The 25,998-nt window shown below is 38.5% G+C and overlaps 2 protein-coding genes across 3 annotated transcripts; both read right to left on the bottom strand.

Moving 5' to 3' along the window:
* Positions 1-1,014: 1,014 nt before the first annotated feature.
* LOC115735719 (ubiquitin-NEDD8-like protein RUB2) lies at positions 1,015-25,733 on the bottom strand. Of its 2 annotated transcripts, XR_007197500.1 has the most exons (6): positions 25,555-25,681; positions 24,745-25,004; positions 23,069-23,228; positions 13,331-13,335; positions 7,107-7,116; positions 1,015-1,027 (listed from the first exon to the last, which is right to left on the bottom strand). XR_007197500.1 is itself a non-coding variant. In XM_030667118.2 (3 exons), the coding sequence occupies exons 1-3, from the start codon at positions 25,645-25,647 to the stop codon at positions 23,117-23,119; spliced, it is 465 nt and encodes a 154-aa protein (XP_030522978.1). In that variant the 5' UTR covers positions 25,648-25,733; the 3' UTR covers positions 22,866-23,116. The 2 variants fall into 2 exon arrangements, 1 of the variants encoding a protein (XP_030522978.1); XM_030667118.2 differs by lacking the exons at positions 1,015-1,027; positions 7,107-7,116; positions 13,331-13,335 and having other exon boundaries at positions 22,866-23,228; positions 25,555-25,733.
* LOC115740204 (transcription factor MYB10-like) lies at positions 9,353-12,672 on the bottom strand. The gene is made up of 3 exons (XM_030673665.2): positions 12,233-12,672; positions 10,672-10,801; positions 9,353-10,552 (listed from the first exon to the last, which is right to left on the bottom strand). Exons 1-3 carry the CDS (start codon positions 12,369-12,371, stop codon positions 9,736-9,738), a joined length of 1,086 nt encoding a protein of 361 aa, XP_030529525.1. The 5' UTR covers positions 12,372-12,672; the 3' UTR covers positions 9,353-9,735.
* Positions 25,734-25,998: the final 265 nt, after the last annotated feature.

The following is a 25,998-nucleotide window of genomic DNA, read 5'->3' as shown; positions in this document are numbered from 1 at the left end:
CCCTACCCCCGGAGAGGTAGATTAGCACCGTAGAGAGGTGGTCGGGCATTGAGGAGAGGCGGTGGTTGTGAAAAAAGTTGGTTCTCTTCGCTTATGCTTTCTTAAGAAATTCTATTCAGATTTATCTCATCCCCTATTCTAGGATATTTTTATCCGGGCCATATCACCTTTATCATATCTTGGATATCTACCAAACACAAAATAGGATAAAAACATATCCAATCATGATTTTTATCCAAACGACCAAACGCAACCTTAGTCTACGCAACAAAATAAAAAAAATAGACACTTATAATTATAGTTTAATTGATCAAACACGTAAAAAAAGATTCAGAAATGATGATCATCTTAAAAAGGAAAAATTCATAAATTATCATATGTTATCCTCTAAAATATTAAATTTCTACGTTTGGCACATCTATTATCGGTTAACCTTGTTATTTGTACTAGAATTAAATGTTCTAAGCAAATTTCAATTAGAAAGTTTCAAGTTGGTGAAACTACAACATTGCAAGAACAAAACTATAAAAAAAGCAAATTTTGTATGATTAGATAGAGAGTCGCAAGGCTAATTTGTTTGGTTCTTTAGGCTTAGATAAAGTCCCATCTTCTTCCTTCGATGATAACTTTGCTGGATAAGAGGACATCCGACCCACTGGAGACTCCATAACTAGTTGTCTCGATTCAACATCGTGACTGCTCTTTCCTTGCTCTACACTTCAAGAAGGTTAATATTATTTATCTTTATGCGAGTATAGTTAGCAAAATAAGCGATTAAAATGTTCAACACTTGAAATTGTATCTTCTACTAATAGATGTGGAAATATCAATCGAACGCGTAGCTAGTTACATGGACCGTGCTTCACGTAATCTTATAGTTATAAAGCATAATTTTACATATATTTATTATTCTTTGTTATGTAGTAGTAGAGTGACTTTTACATACACATAATTGGTGATTGTTTGTCAACTTGGGATAGAAAAGAAGGGCTTGAATCATTCTTCACAAATTTATTTCACCTTTTTCCTCACAATATTTGGGTTTTCTTATTCCTACAGGCTCTAAATATCATTTTCATTCAATTGATTTTTTTCTTTGAATTATATGTCTTAAATGACATAATCTATATTTAAAATAACTAGATTCCAAAAGAAGGAAGCACAACTAAATGAAATATAGGTATGTTATGCTTCAAATAGTTCTAATTTTTTTATTTGAATGTCAACAATAAAATGAATAATCATATCCGTTGAAAATATGTCTTGAGTTTGAAATTGAAATGGAAACTTTTCTAATTTAAGTTGATTTTCTAATTTGAAGAGGTTTCAAAGTTTGAATGGTTTCCTAGTTTGACTATGCTTCCTAAAAGAAAGTTTTCCATTTTGGATCCAACTTTTGTGTATATATAAGAAGTGTCATCATGATGACAAGTATCCAAGAGTCGACTTTTGTTAATTGCACCCCGAAGTAATTTAAAAGTATTCAAATCAATAAATCTAGTGGTAAGATTTGTCAATTCCTTGATGAGATTAAGAGATTATTGCTTGAGTACTTGTGATGTTAAACGCGGTATGAGTTATTGGGTGTAATTAAATAGTTGGAAAACATGGAGAGTGTTCGAATAACTCAAATGTGGTTGTAATCTCCGTTGTATCGCTTAATGTATAGTAAAATTCTTTGTTGCTCTATTCGTGGACATATGTTACATGGTATCCAATTTATTTTCTCAATTTTGTCTATTATGTTGTTTGGTTGCCTATTATTGCAACAATTGGTATTAGAGCCAGGCTTGGCTGAATTGAAGCAAATCAATAAACACAGAAGAAGATAAGTGAAAATCAATAGATTTAATGAGAAGGAATTTCAGTTCTTAAAGATGAAGATTGAGAATTATCTTTACTTACCTTTGTTTGGAGAGAAACCAAATTCAATGAAGGAAGCCGATTGGAATTTGCTAGATAGACGAGCATTAGATACTATTCAACTAACTTTGTCTTGTAACATCATGCTTAACATTTTGAAAACTATTGTAGGACTGATGAATTCCCTACATAACATGTACAAGAAGCCCTTTGTGATTAACAATGTGTATTTCAAGCGACATATCCTTAACTTAAAGATGGACGAAGGTGTGTTGGTTGTTGAGCATATCAATGAATTTAATGTGACCGTTAATCAATTGACGCCAGTTGAAAATGACTTTGAAGATGAGGTACGAGCTTTGACCACATTGTCCACATTGCCTAATAGTTGGAATACTACTATTATTGATATTAGTCATTCAACAAGCTTGACATTTGATGGGGTTCTTGACTTAATTTTTAGTGGCAATATCCATAGGAAAGAATTTGGTAGACATGTGTCTACTGCTTCATATGTAAAAAACTCATATTAGTATAAGTAGTATAAGCCTCGAACAGGCGTAGTCGACTATGACTCGTGGTGTTGTCTATAGGAGTTGTGACAAGATGGGGTATTTTAGAAAGGATTACCTTTAAGCTGAAGAATGAGAATGGTAAGGAAATCATAGTTGAGTTTACCGATGACATTACCGACAATAGCTGATAATAATTCGGATAGTTATGATTATGTCTTGTATGTCACTAAGTATTCATAGTTTGATGGATGGATTCTAGATTTTGGTTGTTCGTTTCACGCTACACCAAAACATGAATTGGTTTACTACTTATCAATGCACATTTATCATAAAGTGCATCCGAGAAATAATAATGAGTGCAATGGGTGTTGGCGATATTAAAATCGGAATGCATGATGGTACTATAAAAACATTGACTATAGTGAGGCATGTTCCAAAATTGAAGAAAAACTTGATTTCCTTGTAAGCCTTAGATTTAATTGGGTGTTGTTATATCTATGAATGGGGGGTTCCGAAGATCGTTTGGGTTGCCTTGGTAATAATAAGAGAAATCAAGCACAATGGCATCTATGAACTTCAAGGTGAGACAATGACATTTTAGGCACAGAAGCGAGAGAAGCTTGAAGATTCCGAGTGAAAGTAATCTATTGTGTGTTTGTACAGTTAAAGAACTAAATGTTGGCGGTGTTGTAACTCGAGCAAATAACGGAAAGTACATTTTAGTTCGATTGTTAGAGAAGTCACGAAGGTTGCAAAGTATAATCACTCGGACGCTCGCAGGCTATCATAATTTCCTTCGGGGAATATTGTTAGTTTATGCTAACAATTGATGATGACTACTCAAGGAGGACCTAGGTGTTTATGCTGATGCCCAAATTAGTTGTCCGTGTAATGCTCGAGTGAGTAATGGTACACTTGATGGGAGGGAAAGAAAGTGCATATTCATAGGCTTTATACAAGGTGCACTGGGCTATCGGTTGTAGCGCCCAGAATTAAATTAACCTAATATCGGTAGATAAGCTACACTTGACGAGTCTTACGTACTTCTATGTAGGAGTTCATTGCCAATGCTTATACGATTTGGACGATGCTCTGCTCAAGGTGGAGTTGCAACTCAAAATTGTTGAGGTATCAGGTACATGTATGATAATTGACACAAATAATATTTGTAGTGAGGTGAAAACTATAGAGTCAATAGTTTTTGTAACTATTGAGTTAGACAAGGTGTGTGTTCGCTCTCCGTTTATATTTATAAGTAATAATGATTTTATTTTATCTATGTTAGACAAGGTCTATGATTATGGCAAAATCCAAGCGAAGCTTGTATTTGGAAGATATTTATGATGGTGGACCCCATGAAATATCATGAAAGAGTAGTAGCGAAATTCATATTCCAGCAGAATGATTGTGACTTAGCACAAACATTGAGCCAAGGTAAATATAATTGAAAATATGTCTTGAGTTTGAGCTCGAAAAGAAAACTTTCCTAATTCAAATAGATTTCCTAATTTGAAGAGATTTCCAAGATTGAATGGTTTCCTAGTTCAACTATGTTTCCTAAAAGAGAGTTTTCTATTTTGAATCTAACTTTTATGTGTGTGTATACACAAGATGTGACTTCTTGTGAATCACACGATGAAGTATTTCGAGAGTGTTGAAGTCAATAAATCTAGTGATAAGATATCTGAAACCTTGACAAGATCCATAAATTATTTTAAGACAAATTGTGGATCCAAACACTGTGTAAGTTAGTAGGTGTAATAGAGGGTTGAGAAAACTAAGTGTTTAAATGATTTGAGTGTGGTTGTAATATTTGTTGTATAGTTTGATCTATAAAAAAATCTTTTACTACATTCTCACGGACTATGTCATACCAAGTGAACCATATAAATCTACTGTCCAAATTATTCTCTTGGTTAAGTCTATTATCTTGTCCGATCGTTTGTTTTTCCAATAATAACACTTAAGAACATATTAAAAAGCATACATACAAAATGAACTATATACTGTGATAGCTTGGAAAGTTGTCAAAAAAATCCTAAATCTATTGCTTTGATGCCAATACAATCCTAAAACTTTTATTAGTGTTAATTTAGTTCCAAACCTTTTGACCTAGAGCCAATTTAGTCCTTCCACTATTTTAGCTCAAAAAATGCCTTCATGGATACCTAGTCAATGCCGGTCGGCCGTCCTAATTGGCCGAACTAGTGCTCACGTGGATGCCTGAAAATAAAACGGCGTCATTTTTTTTAATGAACAAAATAAAAACAGAAACCCTACAACCTTCAAATGGCGTCGCTCACCTTCTCTTGCGTTTTTCCTTGCCCCAAATTCAACAAACTTCTCCAATGTAAACTAACGAAGGAAGAACCCTAAATCCTATTTGCCTAGATTCATTCGATCTCAACTCACGTCGAAGGATTTTGCTCAAGCACACGGTTACCTAACGCTGGACTGAGACCTTCTCCTAGTTCTCCAGAACCTCACCCAAAGTTCTGAAGTAAGTTCATTGGCTGATTTTTTTGAAGAGAATCTACTTCTTCATCTGTTTTTTTTTTTTTTTTGAATTCTATTAGCCATCTATTGTCGATAATCGGTGAGATTGATGTCATGCAATGAATTGTTCTTTCTTTCCATTATTGAACAAGTATTCACAAGAACATCAAAATTTTAGGTTCTCAAGCTATTTTTGCCGATCTTGAACACTTCTGTATCCGTTACTATACAAAAAAACGTTTTGGTTTAACTATTTTAATTGAATTATTGATAAATGAAGAAAAAGTTATATTTTCATTCAAAATGGTTTACAATGCTTGTTCACATAGGTCAACGATAATTTAGGTGGCCAGTAACCTTCGATGGAGAGAAAGATATTGGGCAGATTTAATCTAAGTTGCCAGCCTCTTCTATTTCCCTTTAGCTCTCTTGATACTGCATCTTTGTTGGTTGGACTGTTTTACTTGTGTTACTTTTGTGTACATTTTTTTTCAGCTAATGAGCTATCGAAATCTCTATCATGCATTCCAAGCATCAGAAAATGCAGAACATGAAGAATATTTTCGTTTGTATATGTAATGTAATGTGAGAACATCATACGGGATAATGGTTCAAAAAATAGTGATCGAGTTTCTTGAGGAGAACAATGTTAAGAGGTTTAATTAGCATTTCGTGTAAGCAAAATTATAGATCCTCTCCACTCTTGATTGATGAAAGTCTAGTCATAGTGCGGGTCGTTTTGGCTCTTAAAAAGACTAATAAAGAGTTAGATTTTTTTGTTCCGTACTTGGGAACTAGTATTCCTACATGTGGCAACAAGATTTCATTGACCCTTATGTTCATTTGTCATATATTTATCTACCCATCTATGCCTATTTATGTTTGCTCACTATATTAACTAATGGAAGTATCCTATAACCGACAATGAGGTGTCATTACAAGAGGAGATTAGCAAATTCATGAAGAGGTCATCAAATTCATGATGTGATAATCGTTTTGATGTCGGACCCTTTAATTGACACGATACATATGGATTTTGCCATTGTGGCCTAAAATCTCCTCTACGAACAGCTAGGCAAAGGACAATCGGGGAAGAAAGTATCACCGCTACCCGAGATACATTCCCAACAATAGAGGGGAAGTTGTTGCCTTTTCATTTGGGTTGATATGGAAATCAGTCTATCGGCAAGAAGTGTGTCCAAGAATTTTTACCCGAGCAATGTTGAAGAAGAACCTATGTCGACCCAAGATGAGCATGATCTTAGTTCGATGGACGCCGAGCTCAAAGCTTTCCGGGCACAACTAAAATGTGTGAAACATTATGCGACAAAGATGAAGAAAGTAAATTTCAGAGCTCTACCTTGTGAAGAATACCTGCATCTAGATGAATCTAGAGCACCCAAGGAAATTAAGTTCTTTTTCAATTCTGGAATGTGTCTTACTCCAATCAATGTCCTCACAATACCATCATGCATCCTGATTTTAACATCACCAACACCCACAACATCGCATTGAACGTTGTTCCCCAACCGTACTTTACTACTATCCGTGCACTGATAAGTAGCAAACCGATTCCTATTTGATGTAGCATGAAAAGAACAACCAGAATCCATAATCCATTCGTCAAATGACGAATTCTCGGTGACAGACAATACACTATCAACACCATCAGAATTTTCTGCTACGGCTACAATATCATCTGCAGATTCAACTTTAATTTCTTTACCTTTCTCGTTTTCAACTTTAAGCAATTCCTTCTAAGATGCTCTCTCTTGCCACAGTTCCAATAGAAAACACTGCCAATCCTAGATTGACAGCGTCTATTCGAGTTCATACTACTTCTACTACCACGAGTACCAGCTTTTCCTCTATTTTCTTCTACTAAAGTAGTAGATACTGATTCACCAGATTCTCTTCTACGTATGTCCTCGCTCAGAATTAAATCTCGAATCCCATCAAAAGTTAAACTTGTTGATCCGGAGGAATTACTAACATCGATAATGATAATATTCCAACTATCAAGCAATGAGAATAATAGAATCAAAGCACGTACCTCATTTTCAAAGTCAATATCAACCGAACTCAATTGACTAACGATCACATTGAATTCATTGATATGATTAGTAACTGACGCACATTCGCTCATCTTCAAATTAAACAGACGTCGCATTAGATAAACCTCGTTGATTGTAGAGGGCTTCTCGTACATATATGACAGGGCTTTCATCAAACCCACAGTAGTCTTCTCTTTGACGATATTAAACGCAACATTACGAGCCAACGTCGGTCGAATAACACCTATCGCTCATCTATCCAGCAATTCCCAATCATCTTGCTTCATCGTCTCTGCTTTATCTCCAAACGGGGGCAAGTGCGGCTTCATCCGATATAGATAGTCTTCAATCTGCATCTTCCGAAAACCAAAGTCCTTCCCCTCAAATTTGTCGATTTTCACTTTTACTTCTTCTATCGCCATCGATTCGCTTCAACTCGACAAGCCTAGCTCTGATACCAATTGTTGCGCGGAACAAGCGATCGAACAATAAAATAGACAAAATAAGAAAATAAATCGAACATCGGATGTACGTGGTTCGGTAGTAGAGACCTACGTCCACGGGGAGAGCAGCAACAAATTCCACTATAGAACGAGCGATACACGGAGATTACAAACCAAACTCGAGTAACTCAAACACTCTCAGTGTTTCCCAAGCCCCAATTACATTCAATAACACACATAGTGTTTAACCCCAAATTCCTAACGAAATAATCTTTCAATCTCGCAAAGGAATTAATACAAATCTAACCTCAAGATTTAATCGGCTTCCACACTTGAATTCTTGATGTAATTCCGCGAACAAAACGAAGTTCCAATGTCAAGCACTCACTTAGAAACGGTGCTTCAAAAACTTCTACGATTTCTTCGGATGAAATTCACGAATAAGAAAGCATCCGCTGCCAAGCACTCAAGAACGGCGCTTCAAGACTCTCTCTGATAGCCACGGTGTTGCTTTCCTTTTATATGAAAGTGAGTCCCACAAAAAGACAAAACCTTGAGTTCTTCATATCACCACTTGAGAAATCCACATTGGTTAGCAAAGAGAAAAAAAAAAAAAAAACCTCTAGCTGACCTAGTCCACCTTGGACTTGTCTTTCCCTTTTTTTTAATTTCTTTCTTGCTAACTCCAACAGATCAAATCCATTCTTGATAGTGATTTGCATCGTACGAACAAGAAATATAATTTCCCCCGCTTCCATCAAGATTTCGGTGATATTCAAGCAAATCTTATCTTTAATTTCAAGAACAAGATATATCTGTTTTTGGAATTTAAATTTCCGTTTCGATCTTAAACTCGAGACATATTTTCAACAATAAGATATCTGAATTTCTTGACAAGATTGAGAGATTATTTCATGAAAAATTGTGGGGCCAAATACTGTGTAAGTTAGTGGGTGAGATGCGGGGTTGAGAAAAGCTAAGATTGTTTAAATGACTCTAGTGTGATTCTAATCCCCGTTGTATAGTTTGATATATAGTAGAATCATTTACTACATTCTTTATGGACATAGGTCATATCGACCGAACCATATAAATCTAGTGTCTGAATTATTTTCTTAATTAAGTTTATTATATTGTCCGATCGCTGGCTTTCGCAACACTAACACTCAAGAACATATTGAGAAGCTTAGCTACAAAATGAACTATATATTATAATAACTTCTTTCAAGATATTTTCGAGTTATCTATTTTGTAATTTGGTTCAATAAAAAAATTGGAATTAAGAAATGCCAAATCAATAATCAATAAGCTATGTACAAAATCATGTCATGCAACTAGCACAGAAATAAAATGAACTGCCACACGTGGTGAACACATGAGCCAACGATATCTAAGTTTCACTCTTATCTTTTGTTCTTTAAACATGACCATTAGTTTCTCAAGACTAAGAGGAAAGACAAGCTATAGATTCGAGTTCGTTGTGTCCCAAAGATCTTTGAATGATCACAACTGTTTCAACCAGGATTTATTTGCCTGATGGTCACACAGTTTGACCTTGTGTTATGCTTGCCATAAATTTTTTTCACAATTTCATTTTTTGTATTTTTTATAGCTATTTGTCAGCCACAAAAAGAATTTGTGGCTGGCAAAGCGCCGTCAACTGTCAAATGATAATGGATGGTCAGATTAACGAGATCCGTTCCAACCATACCGAGTCTCCATGCTCGTGCTCGTACTTTCTTAATTTTGCTCGATTGACTTCAAATGAAATAGGAAAAAAAAAAAAAAAAACCCGGTCCGATTCCCTCCATTTCCCCATTTTCTCACTTTAATTCTGGATGCATGCATGTGTGCGCGTGCGATCGACGAGCCAGCTCTGAATTTTCCATGTCTACAACGACTATCGCCGTTGATTTGTCCCTAAAAGTCGCAACTAAATTCGGGCGTCGTCATGACTGTTGACCAAGAAACCATCGGAGGCATCGCTCCTTACTTTTAATCCCTTTTTGGCCGTCGGTCTAAGGAAGTTTCGAAAGGTGGGAGCACAAAAGTATCACCAACCAGCGGTGGGACACGAAGTTACATAATGAGTTAGGTGGTGGAGCAACATGCTTCTCGTTGAACATGTAAATCAGACTCTCGATTACATGCTAGAGAGACACATGCGACTTCAGTTAAAACGTTGGAATCGAACAGCTGGGTAGGTGGCGTTTTGTCAAATTCTTGACCTCGCCACCCTCTCACCAACTTTTGAAAAAGACATTGATGGATCCAAGCACTGTGCTGTGTCCAAGTTGCGTATTTGACCGAGGTCAATTCTCGACATCGGATCGACCCTTCTGCTGCTGCTTCCGAATTCTACTCCTAACCTTGACAACACGCCTTCATTGGCACTGCCATGTCGGATGGACTTGTTGTGACGGAGATGGCTCTTGACTTTTCTTGGACCCCTCTTTCCTTTGTTGCCTCCAGCCCGAGCTCGTTCTCCAAGTACCGCAACCAACTCAGGTCCTCGTCCTCCCGGGAAAACCCTTCTCCGGTCCTCCGGTCGTCCTGCCCGACGTCTGCTTCATGGACCGAGAACGGTTCCAAGCTATCTAACATGTTCCAAAATTCGACATCGCACTCGAACGGGATGTCTATCGTGAAGTTGCCCGACTCATTATTGTTATTATCTGGTTTGTTCACTTCTCCCGGCTCCAGTGCGCTGCGCACATCGTAAGGGCTGCTGAAGCTGAAGAACGAATCCATTTGCTCTTCCGCGATCGGACTGTCCACTCGTACGCAGTCCTTCAGATGAGCCGGTTCATTGGAGCCGGAAAAAGTCGACGAATGATCTTTGGAGTCCTTGTTATCAGGCAAACGTTCGGCTACTTCCTCTTGGACTTCTTGAGGTTCATTGGGCTGTGGCGGTGGCACCACGCCTTCCTGACCACAAGATTTCTCATCCAGAGGACGTTGACCAGTCGAAAGTTCGAGGTCCATTGGCACATTCCTTTCAATGCAGGCACGGGACACGAGCGAAGACGCGGAGGAAGACGAGGACGAGGAGCTAATGGAGGATTCGTGCTTCGACTGACCAAGGCCCCTACCGGCCAAACGCTTCTTCAAATGAGTGTTCCACACATTCTTGATCTCATTGTCAGTCCGTCCAGGCAAATGTGATGCAATTTTAGACCATCTGCCCGATCAATCATTCGCAAAAATAACGAGTCACGACATAATATACGGTAAAAGATTAAACTGTACCTAATCTGACTGATTATTAATGAGATTATAAATGCATAATTTGGTGATTACTTGTTTCCCAGTGACTGGTGTAATTGAAGGATGGCGTCCTCTTCCTCTTTGGTGAAATGCCCTCGCTTCACGTCCGGCCGCAGGTAGTTAATCCATCTCAGTCGACAACTTTTCCCGCATCGCAATAGTCCTGATGCATCCAACACAAGAAATTATAAACCCCGAGACAAATTTAGGTTGTCTTGAAATCTCTTACTGTCACTGCAATATAATCTCTACAAATTTTCACGACACTACACTTGTAGAATACATCTCAGGAAACTACTAGTTTAACATTTGCGATGGCTTGTCGCGATCCTGGGGAGATAAAATGTTTGGTTATATAGTCAAATCCTGTAAGCTTATTATATTGCATTCCGTTTACGACACCGACATGTCAAAACCGAGTACACCTTCTTTATAGCAATAACGCCGGACAGGCTTTTCAAAATGTCATGCGATTCTAGAACCCCTCGTTGTTTATGTACGTATTCCTATACTGATAGCAATTGCAAAGTACGCGATGGTTCATTCTATTCAAAGTTAACGCTGTTATCTCCTCAAGGAATAAAAAAATTATCCCGGTTGACTAAATGAATCCGCGTTACTTAGGTCGGTAAACAAATGACCATTTACTAAATTTGCTCGTAAAACTAGAGAACAAGTGGGACGACCAATGTACTAAAGCAACCTATTGTCAGCTGATTGCTGTTTGTCGGTTCCTAAATAATCTTTGCTAATCCTGATGTGCGACTACCATTTCCATCCGATGTGGCAAAAATAGACTCCCCACCACCCAAAAGAAAGAAAGAAAAGAATTGTGAAACTGAACTAATAACGCAAATTTCCGAAGAACCTGAACAACTCTTGATGGAAAGAAGAAGCTTGAAGAACTGTTGCAAATTGCATGGGGGGTAAGGGGTCCTAAAAAGAACTGCATGGCTTCCGCTGCATGTACAGTCTTGAACTCCTCTCATATATGCAGGCCAGCAATGAGGTTGACCCAAGGATTGTCGTTATATATGAATAAGATAACACTCATGAACAGGTCTCTTTTCTCTCCTTTTTTTCATTTCAAATGCGGGTATCGAATTTCAAAGACTTGTACTGGGAGGAATCAGGCCCGCTAAAATAACCCCTTTTGTTTTTCTTTTCTAGTTCTTTGGGTTGAATGGTTTATATGAGCTTGATTGGTCTAAAGAAAGTAAAAGATGGACCCACAAGAATGATCCTTAAGTTGGAGGATGCGTCTCAAACCAGCATTCCTCCGGTAACACGCTTATCATGCGAAACTCCGAATGTCCAATCCTACAGCTTGTTTCAGACTCAGTCTGAATTATTGAGATTGTTAACACCCAAAATGATAATATGCCGAAATTAACAATCTTTATTAAAGTTACTGCAAGACGGAAAAGAATCTTCAATAGAAAGAACTCTCTAATTAATCGAAAATGGTTACACCATCGTGAGTGAGCAATGATTTGATATCTTGGAAGCTATTTTCGGCAAAATCCCATCATTAAGATAAAAACAAAGACAGATCATTATGCTGCTTTCAGAGAGAGAGAGAGAGAGAGTCAACCTGCTTGTTTAGGAAGAGCACGCCAGTTTTCATGGCCATACTTCTGGATGAAAGAGATGAGCCTCGAGTCCTCGGCTGGACTCCATGGACCTCTCTTCACTTGGTTCTTGTCGCAACATGGCGCACGTCCCTTTCCCATCTCTCCCTCCCTCTCTCTCCAACCTATGGGATACCGAGGTTGCAGAAGTAGATGAAGCTGAAGCTGAAGCTGAAGCTTTCTATGTACAGACACTCTCTGCGCGGAAGCTAGAGAGATAAGCGACACAAGAGAACCTTTCTAGTATTCACTTCACTTGTCACCACCTTCTCGCCATTTTATACAAATGGAGAGAGAGAGAGAAAGAGAGAGGGAGATGGATGACGTTTGATGAGGATGGTGATGATGCCCAAACATGTGTCAATGCCTTCACATATGGGAGGTGCAGGTTTCCTAGGAGGTGGTAATAAATAAGGGAGGAGGAATTGCCCCCATGAGCTATATATCTCTCTCTCTCTCTTAATATAAGGTAGAGGGGTCTTTGCACATTAATTAAGAATTAATTATTTCTTGGCTTTTGCTTCAACGAGACGACCTGTTGTGCTGTACACTGTACATAAAATCATCTGCACCACGGTCTTCCCTCCCCTCTCAGTGTTTTTCTTGCACAAGTCATTCATGCAGGATCTGGGGACTTGTCTTTGTCCGTAAAGAAAGAGAATATCTTCTCTTTTTTCTCACAAAGGCCATTTAATATCTGGGTAAGGTTTCTCTTTGAATCCTTTATAATGGGAGATGCTAGATTAATTTAATCTACCCTGATAACACGTGGACACCCATTTACATGTATGCGAGAAATTGGCATTTGAGAGCACCATTTTACCACAAAAGATTTGAACCATCATACAACGCGGTCGAGTTATTAATGGAGAAATTCTCCAATCAGTCATAAGTTTACTGTACGAATGCCAATTTGGTCATAAACATTTTAATTGCTTCCAGTATAGTCTTAAACATTTCCGTAATTTTTCAATACAGTCCTTTCAATCAAATTTCGTTGAAAATCATTTACATAGCTATTATGGATTGCGATATTCTTACCCAAACTAAGATTCATTGACTGGAAATGATCACAACCGTACGGTAAGACAGGGTTTTGTGGACTTATTCACCTGTATCTGGCTATTGGGCATGCTAGAACTCCCCCAATTATACTGTAGCGTTTCTAACTGGTATGTCCCTACCCTACACCTTTGATGCTTTGGGATGATATCGATTATATTTTACAGATAACTTGCCTAAAAATAAACATAATCAAAATATGAACTCATGATTAATTTTAATGGTTTGATAAAAATCTCATTCACCAAAAAGCAAATAAAAATTTACTAAACATGCGTGCTAAAATCGTGTAATTTACATGTGCGAGCCAATTTCACTTTTACCCAAAATTATGTATTTGAAAGTTAATTTATCAGTTAAAAAAAATCATGTACACCTTTTTTTGAGATTGCTTGTTCCGACCATGTATAATTTTACAAAATCACTGCCGATTAACTTAAAATTTTAAGTATTATGATAAAGACATTATACCAATATTCTTCATTGTAGGTTTGGATTTTCCCTAAGCGTGGGACTTGAAAATTAATTAATTAGAAAGTTGAGAGACGAATGAAAGGTATTAGATAAATTTTCGTAGGAGCATTATTAAGTTATTTAAAGGGTTAATACCATGAAAAATCCCAAACTGGTATATTCATGATAAATTTACCATAAACTATTTTTTTTATCACGAAAAACTCCAAACCGGTACATTTGTGTCAAATTTACCATAAACTATTTTTTTGACCACCAAAAACTCTAAACGCGCACAGCCGTGACAAATTTACCCTAAATTAAATTTTTTTACCACAAAACCCCCCAAACTAATACACCCTTGACAAATTTACCCTCCGTTAAATTGGGTTAATACCACAAAAAATCCAAAATTGATATACTTGTGACAAATAGAGGGTAAAAACCCCAAAATGGTACATCCGTGAACCGCTACATGCCATCCAACTCAGTAATTTGATGCTTAAATTTAAGAAAAATTAACGGAGAATAAATTTGTCACATGGGTACTAGTTTGGGGTAAATTTATCACAAGTGTACTAGTTTGGGGTTTTTTGTGGTCAAAAAAATAGTTTGGGATAAATTTGTCACATGTATACCAGTTTGAGATTTTTCGTGATCTTAACCCTTATTTAAAAGCTCACTTAGGGGTCCCACAATTCTACATGGCCTTTTTGAGAGCGTCCAACTAACGTATGAAGTTAGGCTGCATTTAATCGTTTAGATTTCTAGCCATGATAGGATTAGATCATATAAGATATGAAATCCATAGATTTTTTCATATCCTATCCATTGTTTGGTGAATCGCATTAATAAAGTCGGATATGTGCATATTCTATGATGTTCATTGTTTGGCATTTGCATATATCAATGTAAACGAACCTGAAAATGCACAAACGGAGAGTATAAGAATCTCTCATAATTCACTCTCAACTCTAGTGAGAGAAAGCAAATATGATCATTCGTTTTTGCAATTACGAAAAGTTTTTTTCTCTCGTTACTTTGATTAAACTTCAACATGAGCCATAAAACTACGAAGGAGAATGAGTTTTGACTCTCTTTCTTCTTTTGTAAACTTTTAACGTGAACCAAAAACCTACTATCGAGAACAAGTTTCAACTATTCTCTCGCAGTTTTAGTAAAATTTTGACGTGAGCTAAAAAACTACAACGGAATGTTGAAACTTTAACATGAACCAGAGATATATAAGAGAAGAAGGTGGAGATTTCTAGTTTTTTTATTTAGAAATTTCATTGTCCTAGATTCTTCGAGAATTAGGAAGATCATTTTCAAATTTGAATTTGTTCATTTAAAATATGGTTCTTCTACTTCATTTTTATTTACTTATTTTTAAATTTTTTATATATCCTTTTTTCATTATTTTTATTTCGTTCCATCATTTCTTAATAAATATTTATTAAATAATAAACCATATTACCATACTTAAAATATGTAATGATATGGATATGAAGTGTATGTATGCACAAAATATATATTATAAAGTAGAAAGAAACTCAAATTTTTAAATACATACAGGTATATATAAAAAATTTATTTTTTATTTTTATGTTAGCATTAATATTAGAATTCAAATATAATTATTATTTTAATTTTATTATTTAAGAATCTTGTTATTCGAAAAAAAAAATGGCTTTTGTATCATGGACATAAGAAATCATATCCACCCTTATCCCACCTCTCCATGGGATAAATATATCCAGGCTATATTCCCCTTTTATCCCCTTTTATCATGTCCGGGCAGGGAGCCAAACACATGATAGGATAAATCTTACCATATCTTGATTTTTATCCCGACTACCAAACGCAACCTTATGGTTGTGTCACCGTTCCATCCAATTTGGTAAATTACTATTAATACTAGTAAATGCAAGAGCAAGGAGCTAGCTACGCCCTTTGGGTGGTCTTATCAAATTTTTATAGTCACTGGTTGGCTCTCGGGCCGGGCGCCGGGCGAAGCTTGATGGGACCGGTGGATCCCGGATATAAAAAAAAAAAAAACTAAAAGAGGAATATCGTTATTTTCAACATACTCTAGTGTTGTCATGAGTGATCAATGCATTAAAAATTAAAATATTTTATTATTAATGCTCTATTTGTTTCGTGAAAAATATTTTCAGAAAAATGGCAACATTTTCCGCAGTTTGATAGGAATCTCAAAATAAAAAGGAAATTATTTTTCGTCATTGGCAATGAAAACCTAATTTTAATTTTTTAAATAGGAACACACTATTCGGGAGTTAGAAACTTGGACACAAGCAACATGAGAACTAGACACAATGGCTTGGGCCCGAGCCCGGCCTCGATGAACCTAGGCTCAAGCACCGAGAACCTAGGCAAGGGCATATGCACCAATCCTAAGTCCAAAGAAGTTGGGCCCGGGACCTTGGTGCCCGAGCCCGAGTTCATCGAGGCTGAAACCTCAATCCATGGAGGACGGACTCGGGTCCATAGAAGCCGGGCCTAGGCTCCCGGAGCCCCTACAACCCCAATGCCCAAGCTTGTTTCCCTAGCGCTAGAGGCGGGGCCTATGGGGATCGCGCTTGGGACCCCAGTGCTCGTTCCATCAAGTCTATGGAGGCTCGGCTCGAGACCTTAATGTCCGTGCCCAAGTCCTCAATGCTAGGGTCTCGCTTCAATGAACTCAAACTTAAGCGTCGGGATCCGAGCACGGGCAAGTCCCAAGTCCAACCTCGATGAACATGCACTAACATTGGGGACTCATGCCCGGGCTCCATAGACCTAGGCTTGGGTGCTAGAGACCCAAGCACCGACATGAGGGTTGTGGGCCCAACTTGTGTGGAGCGGGGATTGGCCTCCATGAAACTAGGCCTTGGCTCTAGGGAATTGACCTTGGCCTCAATTGACTCGAGCCCGGGCCTTAGTGACTCGAGCTCGAGCCCGACCTCCATAGATGGACTCGAGTATCAAGGACTCGGGCTAGGCACAAGCACTAAGGATTTGGGTCCAGCCTCAATGGACTCAAGCGCAACGCTGGAGACCCAAGGTCTTTCGCTTGGCATCTGTGGACCCAAGCTCGACCTCCATAGACCAAGGCCTAAGATCCAAGGATCTAGGCACGACCACCGAGGTATTGGGTTTGGCCTCTTTGACTTAGGTCAGGGCGTCGGTAAACCGAGTAAAGGTATCGAGATCCCGGGCCTAGTCTCTATGAACTTGGGTCGGGGCACCGAGGACCCTCGTACAAGCACCAAGGTCCCGAGCACGAGCATCGATGTCCCAGGCCAAGCAAAGGAGGTTCCAAGCTCAACCTTTGTGGAGCTAACATGGGCGGGAGCTTTGAGTAACCAAACTCCGGCACCGGGATCTTGGACCCGGCCTCTTTGGACCTCGGCCAAACCTTAATGGATCCGGCTCTACCTCTAAACCTAGGCTGCCAAGGACCCCGAGACCGGCATACATGCCCAAGCATAAAGTCTATGGTCCAAGCATCAATGTCTAGTCATATTTTAGAAAATAATTTTTGATTTTGCAAAAATGAAATTAATTTATTCAATTTAAGCATAGGTTTTCTATTGACTCATTTTCCTAAGCGATCCAAACCTGAAAATGAGGAAAATGTTTTTTGCAAAACAAACGGAGCGAAGTGTGATTAAGGAGTACCCTGAATGGTGATAAGGCAATGTATGTGCTGGTAGTCGACCTTCTCGAGGGATTTCAAGGGCTTACTCTTTCACATGGCATGATGCATCGAAATTTTAACTCCTCAAAGTGCTTCCAAAATCGGTTGAACTCAAGATTGCAGGAAGATTGAGTAAACTCTCTTGTCATTAAAACTAATACCTTGATCGTATCAACTAAGTAAATGTATTTATTACTGACTAGCGTTCCGTGCATGCGTTAGATCATAGAACCAGACACTAGATAAATCCAGGCATGTATTCTCTTCTCAAGCAATGTCAAGTATACCAAAACTTGTCCATAAGATTGGTACAATAATTTAGTAATTGATATAGTAGACAAAAAATGACCATTTAAATAATTAGGTCATATGTGATACTCAATAGCAATCCGCCGTACCCCTCAACATATCAATTTTACGAATCAGTTTCAGTATCGTCAATGTTCTCACGAAACAATGCTATAACCATTCCAATCAAGAGGTTGAGAAGATAGATGACAACATCAAGTGGCTTCCTTTGGATCACGCAATCCAACATAAAACTGAGGCAAACATAAGTTGACAATGTAAATAAGGATAAGCCCAAAGGTCATAATGTATTCGGTGTCTAGAATAATGCAGCTAACAAAAGAAGCAAACATAAACATAAGTCCAAACTATTCTTTCCGAGTTTGACCTCCGAGGACAAGTTGGTTTTATAAGAACGGTAAAATCAAAAGAAACGCGATCCTAATCACCAACTTTTGTACTTATAATTAATTGGACAATTAAAGAACTTAGAAAACTGCTTTTGCTAAGAAAACTCAATGTCGCTATAGGTTAGCTAGGTATCTATCCCATCCCTCATTTGATTAAGAATTGGAAAGGCACTTTCAATCCTTGCCCTGGTTGGTAAATCAACTCCTTTGTCGCTACATTGACAGGTTCATAGTCCTGGAAAAAGAAGTCATTGAGGGGAGGTGACAAAGTGGGATCACATCTCTTCTCATTTTCGTAAATGTAGGTACGTAGTTCAGCCAAGAACGACACTTTGAGCTCCCCCTTGTTTTTCCTACTATGGTAGGGTCTCCCTGTAGAGAAAACTAACATTTCTTTTTTTCCATCCCTTCTTGTGAAAATTGTAGTGCATAACCATGAAATCACAATTGAAAATTAATATCATGGAAAAATTTCAAACAAGGGCTAGAAAAGTACCTTATTTCAAATAAAGGATTGAAGTTTCCTCATTGATTCAAAGAAGACCCCGACCGAGTGCATTTTTGTCATTCAATTTTTTTTTTCCTTTTTTGTCTTTTCCCTTTTCATTTTTTTTTTTTTTGTTCCTGACGGCGAGGGCCCGATAACTTTTGCCTGTCGTCATCAAGGGTTGCCTCACTCAGGCCCTCACCGACCTCTCTTGTGGCTGCCAAGGGCAGCCCCCGACCTTCCCAGGTGAGGCTGTTCCTCGCCTGTAGCCATTGAGGGCAAACTCTTCCGATCCGAGATCGACCGCCAGGGAAAAATAGGGAAAAAAATCAGGAAATATAAATGATGAGAATACCCTTGATTAAACCCTTCTTCAAAACAATAATGACACTTCAAATTATTATTTGAAACAAGTTCATTTCACGCCTTATTTGAAGTTTTCCCTAAAAACATTAGTGCTTGTATCTCTATATATAAGATACAAATGTCAAGAAATGGGACCCCTCATAATGCAGAAACGTCTCTAGATTGATCGGGTGGGACTTCAAAGTGGCTACGGAACTTGAAGAAACACAAATTCAATGATCAACGCAGGTCGCACACAAGTGAAACTTCTTCATCAATGGGAGGCACGATCGAGTGGCAGATACACCGCGAATGAAGCCGTTCAGTGAACTAATCCCTTTGAATTAGATTATCGCCATTTAACAGCTGCTCCTCCTGGAATGTCTACAACATTTCAGTTGAAAAAGTTGATATCACTTGATGTGGACCGCTTTCACCAACAAGAGGGAAAAATCAAATTTTAACTAACCACCAGTCGGAATGTCTAGGAGCTATGAGATTCAAACCGTGCATGTCTGAAAGATCGTACCCGTCCATATCAAGAGCCCCACGGAGGGGAGAGAGTTTCATGACAAAAAACTTCAAGTCCAATGATTTAGGTGACCCTCCCAATATTGGGTGCTTTTGAAAAAAATATTTAGTAAGGCTTCGACTCTTCTATGTACTTCGCACCATTATGAAGTTATGCTCAAATATCGAACCCAGTGACGTGGGATGCTTCAATGCCCCTTCACACGTGCGAGCCGGATTAGGAACGCACCTGGAATTCGACGTGAAATTAGTCAAGGCGAAACGCGACCATAATACAATATCGAACATCCAGCCTAAAATCTCGAGCCGACATATTGGTGGAGAGAGACCGCACGTATATAAAGAACATATAAACTCTCTAGATAAGCGACGTTGAAATTTTAATAAATCATAAAGAATGCCAAAACGTCATGGCCCATGCAATATTGACAGTCCAATCAATCTTCCCAATTTGAAAAAGAAAGAAAAGGTCGTCGCCGCCCCGGGGGGGGGTTGTGGGGCATTTGATTAATTAATGTGGACGGATTCAAAGTCTATTGTTAGGGAAGCTCCCTAACAATAAAAAGCTTTGGTGTTTTAACATTTCGATACCTAATCTTGAAATTTAAACCAAAAAGAAAACTAGAAAGAAAAGACACCTACTCTTGACATATGTTCGAGTCGGGTGGGTTAGTACGTCTCTCACTAACCAGCCTTACTTTCCAATTGACCACCAAACTTGGGGAAAAAAAAAAAAAAAATTGACCACCAAACTGAGAAGAAGATTGCCCTGTACGGCATGAGATCCCACAGTGGAATGATAACCTCTGCATGACGCCAATCTTACGTTACTACGTAAAACCGTTTCAAGTTTGGAAAAATCAAAGGGGTTTTGCCTTTCTAGTCGTAAACACGATTTCTGTCTGAATTTTCTAATTGCCTCCATGCACGCACGTGCACGAGTGGTTTTTGGATTTTTCAAAGTCACCAGTTTTGATCTTAAGGCAATAACAACATGATAACATCCATCCATGTCCTTGTGCGCTGTCGCTTCAGTTTAGAATAAGTCACCTTCATGAGCAACAACTTCAATTTTTTTTCTTCCACGGAATTTAATCGCCGTCTAGATGACCCTTCTTTTTCTCCCTCCTCTCCTTTTGCCAATGCCTTATTCTCTGGATGGCTTGCTTCGTAAGAAATGGATGATTCATACGTTTCAGACTAGTCTTTGATTGATAACGAAAGCTGGGCACTGTTTCATGTACACGAAATTTGCATGTTAGCGCAGGCCAATCTTATGTATTATGTGTTTCACATGCACGCACAGAGAGATATGCGGGATTTAATAGCTTCTTATGTATTGGTTGTTTCCGAAGATGAGATGATCGAAAGCATTCTCCAAACGGTATCTGTTCTTGTGACAACCTAGCGGGAATCAAATCTAAAGTGAGGTACATATCTTGCCTCGGATCTTTTTAACTCGATACGAGCTCTACTGAAGAGTTAGATTCTATGTATCATAGCCGGGGGGGAATTTTCTACCGCCAGTCTTCCAAAAGTTTGTGGAGCAGATGTGAAAAATTTGCCTTGTGGTGATTGGGTACAGCGTCTGAAAATCTAACATATCAAGTTCTAAGTCATAATCGTGCCTAAAGATGAGTAATTCAACAACGGTCTACCTCATACAGTTGTATTGATTTGCCCTGGGCATCCGTTAAGCCCATTTCTCCAAATCGACATTTCTTTAGTTGTCACGGATAGCTGGTCTCCTAGTTTACTTTTCTTCTATCGCTAGTTCATCTTTCTAGTTTACTCAAAAAGACAGTTCTGTCGTCTATAAAGAAAAGACAAGAATTCAACAAGACTGCATCAGATAGTTCGAATAGAATAACAAATTATCATATCCGGTGTCCGGCAACGTCATCCGGACAGGATAAACCCGGATAGATTCGAATAAAATGCCAAATAAGACATCCAGGATAGGGATGAGTTAAAGCAATGACTTAACAAACATAATTATCTTCCAACGATGGAGTAGCGCATCCGGATATTGCTTCACAACCACCACACAATCGTAGTCGCCTCCGACCACTGCCAATTGTCATTGCTGACAAACCGATTGTGTTCGGATGACTGAGGGTGTAAATGAGAAGTTATACGTCGAAGAACTTGAATCACCTCATGAGTGTGCCAGATCTTTCGAGTTTGCCATCCACAACAGAGACATCTTAGCCCCCATCACTCACTGCCCTAGCATCATCCACCGATGGATCTCCATCTACCTCCTCTCCACACCACACTAATGCTTATTACTTATTCAAGTTGGGGAAGCCGATGGAGAGGACACCAGATGGGATGGCAACCTCGAAGCACTATGCTGAGTGTCGAAAGTGGCAGATGGAGGTCGAAGCAACTAGACATGACGAAAGATTTTTAAAGATTTTAGATACTTAGGTTACATCAAACATATGATGAAATTTTCTTTAATTTGGAGGATACTTAGAGGATTTCTAATTCCGCCTTATTGTATCCTGATGGAATATGTCACCCAAGAGAAGCCTGATGCATGACAGAGTCATTTTCCCATTAACATGGAAATGAATCACCGTACCAGTTTGACAGCCGCTGAGTTTGGCATGCTGGAGAAAAGGTTCTAAGAGTCGATGAAGCGTCAATTATTTGACCTTATGCTCAAGAACAGTATCAATGCATCACGTTAAACTGACAACAGGCATGAAGTCACCTTCATAATCACGCTCGATGAGAATTTCTTAAGTATGGGTCGGCACGTAGCAGTAATGAAGAAAATGGAAAGACAAATCGCCAGAAAACATCTCTCGGGGTGCTCTCTCCTGTAGTCACCTTTGGGTGTTCATGGACCGATGGAAAAAGAAATTGCAGTTCTACTTCAACAATAATTATAAAAAAAATCTTAAATCTATTACAATTATGCCCATTCAATCTGTCCGTCAAGCACGATCAATGCCGATGCAAATGCCAACTGTCCGACGATCAATGCTGACATGGACGAAGTTTAATAATATATTTTTTCTTTTATTCTTTTTTCTTTTTCCTTTCTTTAATTTTTTCTTTTTTCCCTGGACTTAAGGAAAGCGAGGGTCACTGGCCACCCTCACTGTCCCTTGGGTCGGCACCCTCACCCTTGCCTAGTGCCAGTGAGGTGTCCTAACCCTAAATCCAGAGAAAAAACAAAAATTACAATAAATTATTTAAATATTATTTAAATTTGTTCACGTCCGTGTTGGTTGTACCACGTAGGATATACCCTGCAGGATACAATCCTAAGATCGATACACGCACAAGCTCAACGCTCTAAGTATGAGCAAAACCAGTGGCAATCAGCATGCTTGTACGTTATAATTTAAGAGTGCAAATACTGGTGATCCAACGCTCTGATGCAAAAGCGGCATTAAGAAAAAGCACCACAGGAATAGAGCAAAAAGGCAATTACCATGTTCATAGAGTTGCTTATATCATCTCAAGTCTATCCACACTGCAAATGGATTACGCAAGCTTTTTTAGTTCAATGAAGCGCCAACAGAGAACACAACCCCAGTATGGTAAGATTCAATTAAAATCTGCCACCTCTCAGCGCAAGCACTAGATGGAGGACAGAGCCACCCTCAATGTTGTAGTCTCGAGCTGTTTTGTCGTCCGCAAGCTGCTTACCGGCATATATAAGCCTGTAAACCAATTGTAAGAGAGTATATAAGATTCTGAAGTTCCATATCTCCGTCAACATCAGTTTCGATGAGGCAAAAAGAGGACATAATGGAAGTGGAGAAGACCATTGATCATAACTATATGGACTCACTCACAGAAGATCTTTGCTGCAGCCCCAGCGGGAATGCAAATCATTAAGAACCAAAAGATTAGAAGGCGGCCAAGTTTTTCATAGATGTCCAAACAGCAATTGACCAAGACTTTTTGATGAAGTCAGGAAGATATAGGATCATATCAATATATAAGTAAAAGAAAAACTGTAGATACAAGATCAAGTCCAAGTTCACGAACAACTCCCTCCATGCAAATGCAGGAGACTATCACTTCTGTGTAGTTTCCTATCCATACAATGAAATTATTCACTCGACCAAACTGCTATGAACTCATGTAAGAAAATAAAAAACTGAATTAAGAGGATGAAGAACGGTCTCATAAAGTTCAAGACTAATTAAGTTGCATTTTCCTAGAAAAAGAAAGCAAAACGTTGACCGCAGAGAGCTTTGCCATCTTCTTCCACAGTGTAGCAAAAGATAGAACAAGCCAGTAATATTGCAATCATCAAATTGAACAAGCTAAATGCCATAATAACTTGAAGATGACTTTCAGAATAAACAACTTCAATGAGACCAGGTAAAAAAAGGTTTCCCCAAAACTTATCATTACCATCCAAGCCACCCAAAGTTTCAAAGGAGTGAGCATTTCGCTCTGAGCTAAAGGATCAAAGATTTAGAATTAAAGGCATAAAACATGTTAAAGTAGAGCTTACTTCATGATTGACGCTGTAGAGACCAACGAATCTACACCATAAACATTGCAGACTTTCAGATATTTCTCTTTTCCTTCTATTTTTGGGGAAAGTAATTTCACAACTATCTCCACAGCAAAGGCCAAACGACAGATACCCAGGAAACAAAAACTTCACAAAAAGTAAAGGGCCAAAAAAATATATGAAGACCCAATCCCAAGTCTAAATAAACACAGCTATCTAAGGAAGCTCAAGATTCATGAACCTAAGTGCTATATTTGGAATAAGATCCCTAAGCAACAGACAAAAGTTAACGCAGGCCAAGAAAGTTTTCATCTTTAACCACCAGAACAGTGAGTGAGATATTAGTTTCGCTAGTAAAGGAGAAGAAAAAGTAAATCAGGAACCAAGCAATAAGCTAACAAAAGAGAAGCAAAGCACTCACGTCAGTGAACCCACAGTAGAATTTCTTAAACTGGATTAACTCGACCAGATAATTATCAAGGATATCACAGAATACCACGATCTACCAAATCTACACTTAAAGCAAGAACAAATGTACCACATAATAACACCTTAAGGGAGTTGCAGGAAATCACAGTTAGACTTGCAGCAATGCAGGAGTGAAACAAAATAAGGACCAATCCAACATTAGAAAACTAGTACAGAGTCAACAGGAACAGAATAACAATGCAATAATAGCACCAAATTGCATGGGAGAGAAAGAGTACCTTTGCTGGACAGGGGGAATGCCTTCTTTCTCTTCGACCCTTTCCTTGATACGGTCAATGGTATCAGTTGGCTCAATATCTATTTCAATTTCCTTTCCAGTAAGGGTCTTAACCTTGATCATAGTTCCTCCCCTGAGCCTCAACACCAGATGAAGAGTCGACTCCTTTTGGATGTTATAGTCCGCAAGAGTTCGTCCATCTTCCAATTGCTTACCAGCAAAAATCAATCGCTGTTGGTCCGGAGGAATACCTTCCTTGTCCTAGAGAAAGCAGAGTTCTCAGGTCAAACCCAGCACAAACACCCCATCCTACAGCTTGTTTGCTTTACTTGGTTTCTACACGTATAATCCAAAACTCGAATTGACATTGATTTTTCATAAAGGATAATTCCTAAGCATAACTCTCGGTGCATGTATCAATTAACGAATCAGCTAACAACAATCACGAGCGGAACAGTTCCCCTACAAACAAACTCAAGGCCACATACAAGTTATAATTATTCCATCAGAACTAGACAGGTTACTTGTCCCTGTGACTTGATAAAACCGGAACACTACCAGTATACGGGAAAAAAATGGAGTTTGAGAGCCACAACGTCCGTCATTAAAAGCACAATCATCTAAAAGCTTTCGCTTGCTAACTATATTATCCAAGCAAAACCCTAAATTGAATTATCCTTAGGGAAATCGACCAAGCAGAAACCTTCACCAGAAAATGAGCAGGCACGAGAACTACGCGGGAGACAAAAACAAGTACGCCGTCGAGAAAACACGACTGCGAAACCAAAAGGAAAGAGCGCGAATCACGGACCTGAATCTTGGCTTTTACATTGTCGATGGTGTCGCTGCTCTCCACCTCGAGAGTTATCGTCTTCCCTGTTAGGGTTTTCACAAAGATCTGCATCGTCCCCTTCCTCTCCTCCTCCTCCTCTCGATCGCTGCTTCGCTCTAAGGCGCGGATTTGACTTCGACGACGGCTTGGGTGTGGAAAAGGGTCGCGGGCTTCTTTTTGTATTTAGTGTTTGTTATTATCTTTTTATGCAGTATCCAAATTGAAAGTACTTATCCAATTTTCTTAATTTATTGTAAGCAAAATGGCACAAATGGTCCGGAATTTTGACTCTATTTGTAATATAATCTCTGAACTTTTAATTTGATCAGTATGATCTCTGAATTTTAACCAACATGCAATATGATATTTGAACTTTTAATTTGACAAATATGATCTCTAAACTTTTGGAAAATATTAAACTTC

Source organism: Rhodamnia argentea, chromosome 2 (assembly GCF_020921035.1).
Source record: "Rhodamnia argentea isolate NSW1041297 chromosome 2, ASM2092103v1, whole genome shotgun sequence".
Classification (NCBI taxonomy): Eukaryota; Viridiplantae; Streptophyta; class Magnoliopsida; order Myrtales; family Myrtaceae; genus Rhodamnia; species Rhodamnia argentea.
Note: the sequence above shows the minus strand (reverse complement) of the source record. Positions and strands in the feature narration are given on the sequence as shown.